The sequence below is a fragment of the Schistocerca nitens genome, chromosome 1 (assembly GCF_023898315.1).
Source record: "Schistocerca nitens isolate TAMUIC-IGC-003100 chromosome 1, iqSchNite1.1, whole genome shotgun sequence".
Lineage (NCBI taxonomy): Eukaryota > Metazoa > Arthropoda > Insecta > Orthoptera > Acrididae > Schistocerca > Schistocerca nitens.
Genome location: NC_064614.1, coordinates 1,018,117,272 through 1,018,128,466, shown reverse-complemented (window position 1 = coordinate 1,018,128,466; position 11,195 = coordinate 1,018,117,272). Strand labels below are relative to the sequence as shown.

The following is an 11,195-nucleotide window of genomic DNA, read 5'->3' as shown; positions in this document are numbered from 1 at the left end:
TGGATCAAAGGAAGATGTATAGTACTATTTCTTCCAGTATTTCACGAAATTGTAGAATTTCAAGCAGAGCCATAGCTTATGGTTGTGGATAAATCATTGTTTCTAGCGTATCCCTTGCACTCGCACCGCACGAGTCAAATGTCACGTGGTTGTTCGAAAAATCTCGATACGGTATCGAACGCTGCGGTGTACAGGGCAATGTCGAGCCCTTTCGAGCTCTAGTATCGTTTGCCCAGCCCTACTTTTTACAAGTCGATGCAAAGATATAGTACGCTGAACGTTTTTAGCTGTCGATATTTAAAGCAGAGTCGAGTAACAGAAATTCAAATGGTTCAAATGGCTCTCAGCACTATGGGACTCAACATCTGAGGTCATCAGTCCCCTAGACTTAGAACTACTTAAACCTAAGGACATCACACACATCCATGCCCGAAGCAGGATTCACACCTGCGACCGTAGCAGCAGCGCGGTTCCGAACTGGAGCGCCTAGAACCGCTCGGCCACCGCGGCCGGCTAGTAACAGGAGTGTTCTCTGTTTTCTTCGCAGATTCATGCGGCCCAAAGTTAAATGAATTATGAATATTTATGACACAAATCGAAACAGATAGAAAATAAAATTTTATTTTATCAGCAGCTCTTGGTGGTACATAAATATGACTTTCTGCAAATATTGAACGGTTGAGTCACAACCCAGGTACAAAATGTGAAGGCCTTACGTTTGATAACTAATACTAGGAATACATTGAGTGCGTCGCACGTTATTGACGATAAAAATTACTGAACTTATCTAGTGACAGAACAACAGCGCTCTGTCTTCGGGACCAGTTAATGTGACTGATCTGTGAAAATGGAATTTCATACACCCCCTATGGCGTCAGATTGAACATAAAAGAAAGACAACTCTTCCCTTGTACCACTGAGTCGAAAGCTGTTTATTATTTCAAGAATACCGGTCTCCGACACAGTCTGACACGTTCAAACATACTCATAGTTACACAGTTCCCATCTTACTGAAACAAAGAAACATTGTCAATTTCCCAATCACATATATATATATGAGATCTGTTGGTTTTTTTTTTTCCTACTGACTATTCTTTCTGTTTACTGCCACTATTACGGTAACACATATCGATAAAACGAATATCGCACTAGGCTGATTTGGTATCGCTCTGCCGCGTGGGCAGAAACAATTTCGCTTGGTACATCATTTTGCTTATAATTGGAAACAAACCGACGCTTTCCGTTGCCACTGAGCGTTTGCAAGATACTTGTGACGAGCAGTACTTATTTGGGGCGACTCGAGCAATAACAAAATTTCAAATATCTCCTGAAACACAAAGGAAACGCACATGACGACTGTTAGGAGAGACACCCGTAGCTGAGTCCAGCAAAATAAGCAAGGTCCTGTGACTGCGGTTAATCAGCGTTTAAAATATCTCTGTGATTAATTGCCGGTCAGAAATCCGTCGGCAGTCAATCACACGTTTGATAGCTGTTTGCTCCGTGTATTTGAGTAGAAGGCACACCGGAAATGCAAAGATGTTAGAGATACGAATTTGCACACAGCCGCTTATATACTAAGTTTTCTAGACAATCATTGTCACATAATCTCACTTTAGTCAAAAAGCAGAAGCGTTTATATCTCGCTACTAGTGCGTTCGTCTATGTTTGGTGAAGTTGAAAACAAAAGAAGAACACCAAATTTTTCGAGATACGTTATCGACATACTTCTCGAACTGGCCGGTGCGACTGCATCAGTTCTTGAAAATAAAAGAACTGACAACTACAGTACAAAAGAAGAAATGTATAGAGTTTCATTTTGGTTACTATTTTTTCCGTTTTTTGTATTCAGTTCGAATACCTATGTCATTTAAATATTAAATTTATGAAATATGTGGTAATTAACACATCTAATAGACATTTTTATGAAAGATCCAAGTCTCTTTATTTCTAACTATATACTATACACAAACTTACAGTTTTCATTAAAATTCTTAGTGACGGGTCTTTTATACAAGATTGTTAATCAAGACTGTATAGTGAAAAAAAATTACAAACTATATTATTTCTACCATTTTTCATTCTATGCTTCACGTAAAATGCTCATAGAACGTGTGCCTTTCTTTAAAAATTCCAATCTACCATGAATCGAACCCAGGTCTCCAAGCAGCGTACAAGCACGCAACTAGAGAGACACACTGTTCGTCAAAACGTTCTATATTAGTTTAGCATCTTAAGCAAGGCCGGAAAATTTACAAGTCTATTTTCTCCAGAATTTTTGAGAGTTGCATCGAACTGCTTCGGGAGAGGTGTATTTGATTTTGAACTCCACATATCAGAAATACAAAATAATACAAAAGGGCGATTGTAGGATGGTCCTCCGTGTTGGTGAAAAACAGAAAATGTGCTTTCATATGGAGGCATAATTTAATTCAACCCCTGGTTAAGTCTGATTCACAAATTAATAAACTTTCTGGATTCGTCTCAAGTATAGGATACGGTATACGATACCCTGATTCTGTCCCAGTACATCTATTCAACAAGTGCTCATAGCTCTTAAGGTATGCGTTTTAGAGCCCATGTTTAATGGACTTTTTTTCTTGTTTTGGTCCATACTACCACCTCTGAAAGCTGACTACCCTACAATCTTAACAGCAACGGTGCCGAAACATATATTCCACTGTCAGACGTATCAGAACCGTTTTCGCTTGTAAATTTCGACTCCCTAACTTGGGACCGATGACCTCGTTGTTTGGTCCCCTTTCCCCAAATCAACCAACCAACAGAGGCCCTTACCTCAAATTGATACATTAATCCTTCTCCATCATCCTAGAAAGTTTGTAACATCATCACGTGATCACCCTGTATATGCACGCGTACAAGGTGAAAAGTATTTAAACCGAAAAACTCTAGGAGGTTGTAGGGGACATCAAAACAAACATTTTTTCCTATGAGGAGTATTTAAACTGGTGGACGCCGTATTACGCTCTTCGGTTGTTAGAGGCCGTATTACGATCTTCAGTTGTTAGAGGGTGTATTACGCTCTTCAGTGGTAGGCAACTGGTGTCCACCAGTGTAGTAGTGGATTGTCTCTGTTTACTAATGGAGCGATACATCTGAGGTGAGTACACTGATGTGGTTGGTGCGAACTACGTAGCGCACCACAACGGACGAGCTGCACAGCGGGTTTATCAACAACAATATCCTAATCGCCGTATCCCGCATCATACGCCATTTGCTGCTGTATACCAACGTCTGCGTGAGACCGGGTCATTTAGCAGATTACCTGGACGGGGACGCCGTCGCACGGTAAGAACGTTGCAATTTGAGGAAGCTGTCTTGCAGCATGTGGAGCGGGATCCTTCAATCAGCACTCGTGCAATTGCACGTAACATGGGGACGAATCAGACGAATGTAAGAACAGTCCTTCGAGAGCAATTGTTACGTCCATTTCACTTACAGCGTGTCCACAACCTGGAACCAGTTGATTATCCACCCAGAGCACAGTTTTCGCAGTGCTACCTGGGACACTGTGAAATGCATCCTACATTTCCATCCTCTGTGTTGTTTACCGATGAAGCAAAGTTCGGGCTTGATGGAGTCTTCAACATGCACAATTCGCATGTTTGGAGTGAGGATATAACCCACATGCCACAGTTACTAGCGCTCATCAAGTGCGGTTCTTCGTTAATGTTTGGGTCGGTGTTGTTGGGGACTATTTAATTCGGCCTTATCCGCTACCTAGGCCATTAAATGACAGGCACAATTACAATTTTCTCGCCAGAGCGTTGACAGAATTGCTGGAGAGCGTCCCGCTCCCTACAAGACAACGAATGTGGTTCCAAGACGACGGGCGCCGGCACATCTCAGTCGTCGTGTGCGTCGATTCCTGGACCGACCGTTCCCAGAAACGTGGATTGCCAGAGGTGGTCCTGTACCATGGCCTGCTCGATCCCCAGGTATGTCCCCTCTGGACTTTTCTGTGTGGTGAGAGATGCGCAACCTTGTTTACGCAACCCCTGTTGCATCAGAAGAGGATCTGGTTGCCCAGATAGTAGCAGCAGCAGGAACAATTCAGGATACTCCTGGGGCTGTTTGGCCCGTGTCGGACAGAACATGATCCGACGGTGTAACCTTTGTTTACGTGTCAATGGAGGCATTTTTGAAAAAAATCTACTGTAATTGAAACTGGGCTATGTTAATGTGTTGTCTCTTGGTCATAAAAAAATGGAAAAGTGTTTGTTGGTTTAATTAATTTGCCGCCAGAGAAATCTTCCTCTACTGGTTTAAAAACCCCTCATAGGGAAAAATGACATTAGGGAAAAATATTTGTTTTGATGTCCCCTACAACCTCCCAGAGTTTGTCGGTTTAAATACTTTTCATCCTGTATACAGGGTGTTACAAAAAGGTACGGCCAAATTTTCAGGAAACATTCCTCACACACAAATAAAGAAAAGATGTTATGTGGACATGTGTCCGGAAACGCTTACTTTCCATGTTAGAGCTCATTTTAGTTTCGTTCCACTTACGCTCAATGGACCACGTTATCATGATTTCATACTGGATACTCTACCAGTGCTGCTAGAACATGTGCCTTTACCAGTACGACACAACATGTGGTTCATGCACGATAGAGCTCCTGCACATTTCAGTCGAAGTGTTCGTACGCTTCTCAACAGATTCGGTGACCGATGGATTGGTAGAGGCGGACCAATTCCATGGCCTCCACGCTCTCCTGACCTCAACCCTCTCGACTTTCATTTATGGGGGCATTTGAAAGCTGTTGTCTACGTAACCCCGGTACATTCTCCAGGGCTGCATCAGCGCATCAGGGATTCAATGCGACGGAGGGTGGATGCATGTATCCTCGCTAACGGTGGACTTTTGAACATTTCCTGTAACAAAGTGTTTGAAGTCACGCTGGTACGTTCTGTTGCTGTGTGTTTCTATTCCACGATTAATGTGATTTGATGAGAAGTAATAAAATGAGCTCTAACATGGAAAGTAAGCGTTGCCGGGCACATGTCCACATAACATATTTCCTTTCTTTGTGTGAGGAATGTTTCCTGAAAGTTTGGCCGTACCTTTTTCTAACACCCTGTATAGACACCGGCACCTATTAACTTTGACGCTCTGTAGTGTCTTCGTATTACGTTTCAGAACATGAGTTCCTATGTAAAAACTGATCTCCTTAAGTGCCTTCTACAACCCTTAGAAACGTGTAACATGAAATATGAAACACGCTGTAGATTAGCTGTAAGATAGGTTACTGTGTCACTACAAATATGGTCTGATGAGGACGAAATTACGTGAAACGGTTATCTTGACTGGCATACGGGAAAGGTTGTCCCTTCACAGCTCCTCCTTGAGCGGGTGAGCGTCGTCGCGGCGGCGCCAGTGCTGGGCGACCATGTGGGCGCACTTCTCGCCGATCATGATGGCCGGCACGTTGGTGTTGCAGCGCACGATCAGCGGCATTACGGACGCGTCGGCCACGCGCAGGTTGCGCACGCCGTGGACGCGCAGCTGCGGGTCGACGACGGCGTCGGCGTCGCCGGCCGGCCCCATCTTGGCGGTGCCCACCGGGTGGAAGAGCGTCGTCGCGAGGTGCGGCAGCGCGCAGCGCCAGTAGTCCTCCGTCAGCGGCGGCCGGTCGGCGCACGCCGCCAGCGGCAGGTCGCGCACCGAGTAGCCGGCGGCGCGCATCGCCCGCGTGGCGCCCACGCGGTGCGCGAACGCGACGCCGGCCACGTGGTTGTCGAGGTCGCGCGGGTCGGCGTAGTAGCCCGCCTGGACGAGCGGCCGCAGGCGCGGGTCGGCGCCGGCCAGACGCACGCGGCCGCGGCTCGTCGGCGCCAGCAGCGTCGGCATCGCCAGCAGCGCGTCGTCGCGCTCCGTCAGCCGCGCCAGGGCCGCCGCCGCCTCCTCCCCGTAGTTGTAGAACTCGGCCAGCGTGCCCGACTGTCCTCGCTCCACGTACGAGTAGTGCATCTGCACGTCCGGGTAGCTCGGCGAGTCCAACTCCGGGAGCCCGACTCGGTTGGGAGGCGCCCGATCCGTCCGGACGAATCCTGTAAACGTGCTGGTCCTGCTGGCCGACAAGAACCCCGTCCTGTTCAACAGGTACTCGAAGGCGGCGCCCTCGAGCGACTTCTTCGGCGGAGGCTCCCTCGTGTAGTAGAGCCCAGAGTAAACCTGGTGGTCCTGTAGATTGTATCCGACTTTCAGATCCTTTATTACAGTTATGCCGAACTCCTCCAGGTGGTCCTTCGGTCCTATTCCCGAGTGCATCAGTATGTGAGGGGTGTCGATAGCTCCTGCCGAAACGATAACCTCCTTCTTAGCTCTAACTTCCTTCACCTCGCCGTTTTTTACAAACTGTACACCATATGCCTCCTTTGTCTTAGGATCGACGAGCACCTTCGTCGCGTACGCGGACTTGGCGACGTGCAGGTTCTTCCTATCCTTGGCTGGCGCTAGGTACCCTCGAGCGGCACTCCACCTGATGCCGTTCTCGATGTTGCAAGGTACGTGTCCGAACCCCAGGTTCGGCTCGGCGCTGTAGTCCTGGATAATTGTGAACCCCAGCTCTCGGGCTGCCTCTTCCAGAGCGACCGTGAAGGGAAGTGGGGACTCTGACTTTGTAGCCCGGATGGCACCTTCGCGGCCGTGGACGGACTCAGTGTGCGGCCTCCTCTTCAGCTCCTTCTCGTCGAAGGCCTCCAGCTTCTTGAAGAACGGGAGGACGTCCCGGTATGCCCAGCCGTCGTTGCCCAGCGCGGCCCAGGCGTCGTAGTCCTGAGGGCTGCCGCGGATGTGGATCATGGCGTGGAGCGCGCTGGTGCCGCCCAGAGCCTTGCCGCGCGGCATCGGGCAGCGCCCGCCCTTGAACGCCAGACACGACCGCCCGTCTGGCTCGGTCAGGTAGGCCCAGTCCACCTGCAACACGACCAAGCCTCGTATAGTCCGTCTGTAAACTCAAGAGCGAGCAGCGCTTTTGGTGGGAGAAGTGGCCTTTCCCGGAAGAACCCTGCCACCGGCCTACAGGGGCACCCAAAATCAGTTGCCCCTTTAGCGGCGTAGGTCGGCGTGCTGTCAGTGTCAGGCAGTTAACTCTGTGTACTCACTGATATACTTCGGTATCCAGAAGTGATGGATAATCGCCTAGCATTGCAAGAAAATGTACAGAATACGAAGAAGTATTTGCGGGGTAACGAGCGTTGAATCGTCTCTAATATTACGAGGGCTATCCCCAAAGTACATTACGTTTTGGAATTAAAAATAAATAAAGTGTTGGAAATTTTTTTTATTGTCTACAGATGAAAGCCACACTTAAATACTGCTTTTCTACATAGTTGCCATTTAAATTAAGGTACTTATCGTAGCGATGGACGAGCTTGGAAATTCCTTCGTCGTAAAATTCGGCCGCCTGCGCCTTCAATCACGTGGTTACCTCTTCTTTTGGGACAGAAAAGGTGTGATTTTTGTCGATTTCCTGGAAAGAGACACTACAATAAACTCTCAAAGGTATTGCCAAACTCTGCACAACCTCAGAAGAGCAATACAAAACAAGCGCAGGGGAAAGTTGGGCTCAAAGATCTTACTGATTCACGACAACGCCCGGGCCCACACGGCAAATGCCACTCGTGAAGTTCTCAAATCTTTTAAGTGAGAGTTGTTTCCTCATCAGCCGTACAGTCCCGACCTGGCACCGAGCGACTTCCACTTATTCCCAGCAATGAAGAAGTGGTTGGCTATGCAGCGTTTTGATGACGACGCACAGCTTCAAGAAGAGGTAACCACGTAGTTGAAGGCGCAGGCGGCCGAATTTTACGACGAAGGAATTTCTAAGCTCGTCCATCGCTACGATAAGTGCCTTAATTTAAATGGCAACTATGTAGAAAAGTAGTATTTAAGTGTGGCTTTCATCTGTATATAATAAAAAAATTTCCAATACTTTATTTATTTTTAATTCCAAAACGTAATGTACTTTGTGGATAGCCCTCGTATTATAACGTGTGGTCAAATGGTACAAATTGCTCTGAGCACTATGCGACTTAACATCTGTGGTCATCAGTCCCCTAGAACTTAGAACTACTTAAACCTAACTAACCTAAGGACATCACACACTTCCATGCCCGAGGCAGTATTCGAACCTGCGACCGTAGCGGTCACGCGGTTCCAGAGTGAAGCGCGTAGAACCGCACGGCCACACCGGCCGGCTAGCGTTCAATCGTCTCCAATGTTAATATAACGTGTGTTAAAGAGGCGACACAAAAAGAACTGTTGGCTAATATTACCAGTCCAAATCAAGCGGCTGCAATTTTTTGCAAGGGTCAGCCTCGCCACAATAGGACGCATAAGGAAGGAACGCGAAAATAAGCTGCGTCCTTTACTGGAATCGTCACGAAAGAAAACTAATAATTTTGGAAGAAACCCATCGTTATAGACAGTTTCAAAATAACGTAAAGCCTTTTATGCTTGTGGAACTGCAGCATTTAAATGTATTCTGTCGCTAAATCTCTATCTCGGTTACTACTCACCTGATTCTAAGACACATTGCTTAAAATATGTGCGCATTAGCTGCTCTAAACACTGCTGAAATTTCCTTTGGAACATGTATACCGGTTCTGGACATCTAAGTAAGAGGTTTGACATACGAGGTGCGTTCACACATTAATTTTTATTTTTTGGTAAGAACTTTGTCAATCAACATCAATGTTGTCCTCTTCAAAATATTCCCCATTACATACTATACACTAATGCCAGTCTTTTTCCAGTTCCCAAAACACTTTAGGAACTGTTTCCTGGGGATAGTTTATAGGTCTCGTAACTGTGCATTTTTAATCTCATCCACGCTTGTAAAATCGCTGTCCTTTAAGGCCTACTTTGAAATGTTTATACCACTTGTATGCCCTTGGTTTACTCATAACAGACTCACCAAAAGTAATATTTAACATTTCTAAAATTTTCATACATTTTATTCCATTCTTATAAAAAAATGTAATACAGATTCTCTAATCCGGTTTATTACAGAACAAATAATCGTTGATGCGACCAAAACACATGTAACCTTTTTGACAGCCGACAAAAGAGTAAATACCCAATATACATAACATTGTACACATACTTTCCTGACATGTTTACGAAGACAGTGACAGAAAGTAGTGCAAATCGAACTAATACAACAACAAAAAAATTATAAATTCCTGGTACTTTTTAAGTTGTAAGAAGTGTTAAGTTTCAATGCAGCCCTTCAAAGAAAACTTCTACCTCTTAGTAGAAACACAAAGTAAGAACAATCCTTAAATTCTACAGATTGCTTGCATTATATGGGTTCGTTTTACTAATAGCAATAGACGAACGTACATTCACATAAACAGGCATTCGGTTCTATGTTTGTAGTAGAGTCCTGACTTCCGTTTTTATGTTAATATTATTTACTATAAAATGTTGTGTTTCGGAAGAAGCTATCGTCTTTTATATTCCTTATGGTCTTAACGCATTTGTCTAAAAATAAACGCAACCGGGACGTATCTGTACACGGCGTCGCCACAGATTTAAAAGCGCGCGCCGCGGCAGGGCCGGTAGTACGTTGTGAAACTGCCTGTAGAAGGGCCTCGTGGCGTAGCTGGGTTGGGCAGAGTGGGGACTCGCTCGCTCGCTCTTCAGTTTACCGACGGACTATACAACAGGGCTGCCGCACCTCGCGAACACTTAGGTCAGGTGACTTGTTTGTTGACAGATCCGTGTGTCGTTTCCTGCTGCTCTAGTCAACTACCTTATCCCTCCATAGAGGTAAAGCTCTCATCAGCCCAGAGGTTGTTACCAACAGAATTCCATTTACATGGCTATTAATATATTCAATATTCCCCGGCCCTGTCAACAACTGTATAAATATTAATTTTAATTTTAACAATGAACAGCCTCAGTTACACCGTTTACCTAGAATTTACCTAGGTTTCAGTCGGGATAAACCAACCTTCTTCAGAATAACAGTATCTACCGTTTGTCCATAGTGGACATCGTCAAGCTAAAAATACAAATCCATAAATTATCGTCAAACTGTAAAACTTACCTGGCACTGCCTCGGCCCTACTTCCCGACTGCGGTGCGGCAGCCACGAGTGCTCTGAAGAAGGTTATCCCGACTGAAACCTAGGTAAATTCTAGGTAAACGGTGCAACTGAGGCTGTTCATTATTTTAAAAAAATGGGTCAAATGGCTCTGAGCACTATGGGACTTAGTGGCTAGCACACTGGACTCGCATTCGGGAGGACGACGGTTCAATCCCGCGTCCGGCCATCCTGATTTAGGTTTTCCGTGATTTCTCTAAATCACTCCAGGCAAATGCCGGGATGGTTCCTTTGAAAGGGTACGGCCGACTTCCTTCCCCGTCCTTCCCTAATCCGATGAGACCGATGACCTCACTGTCTGGTCCAACCCCCCAACTATGAGACTTAACATCTGAGGTCATCAGTCCCCTAGACTTAGAACTACTTAAACCTAACTAACCTAAGGACATCACACACATCCATGCCCGAAGCAGGATTCGAACCTGCGACCGTAGCAGCAGCGCGGTTCCGGACTGAAGCGCCTAGAACCGCTCTGCCACACCGGCCAGTCTCATTATTAAAATTATTAAAATTAAAATTAATAATTTACATGGCTACTCTGCGATGCCTACATAAGTACCTGGCAGGAAGTTCATTGAGCCCCTTTCACACTATTTCTATACCATTCCGCTCTCGAACAGCGCATGGGAAAAACGAACAGTAAATCTTTCCATGTGAGCTCTGATTTCTCTTATTTTATTACGATGATCATTTCTTCCTTTGTAGGTCGTTGTCAACTATTTTCGTATTCGGAGGAAAAAGTTGGCAACTTAGATTTCGCGAGAAGATCTCGCTGCAACGAAAAACGTCTCTGTTTTAATTATTTTCAGCTCAACTTGGGTGTCATACCTGTGACACTCTCTCCCCTATTTCGCGGTAGAGCAAAATGAACTCATCTGTGGATCTAAATATTTTTTTAATACCCTCCGTCAATCCTATATGGTAAAGATCCCGTACAACGTACCAACACTAGAGCAGATGATGGACAGGCGTAGTGTAGGCACTCTCTGTAGTAGAGGCCTGCCAATAAGACGCAGTCTTTGGTTCGCTTTCCCCACGATATCGATCTGATCGTTACAG

The 11,195-nt window shown here is 45.8% G+C and overlaps 1 protein-coding gene across 1 annotated transcript in view; it reads right to left on the bottom strand.

Annotated features, from left to right (window-relative positions):
* Positions 1-597: 597 nt before the first annotated feature.
* LOC126221430 (glucose dehydrogenase [FAD, quinone]-like) overlaps positions 598-11,195 on the bottom strand; it is a 36,298-nt gene continuing 25,700 nt past the window's right edge. Inside the window, exon 3 of the mRNA XM_049942178.1 lies at positions 598-6,940. Within this exon, the coding sequence (XP_049798135.1) occupies positions 5,354-6,940 (1,587 nt within the window). The 3' untranslated portion in view covers positions 598-5,353. The remainder of the gene's footprint in view (positions 6,941-11,195) is intronic.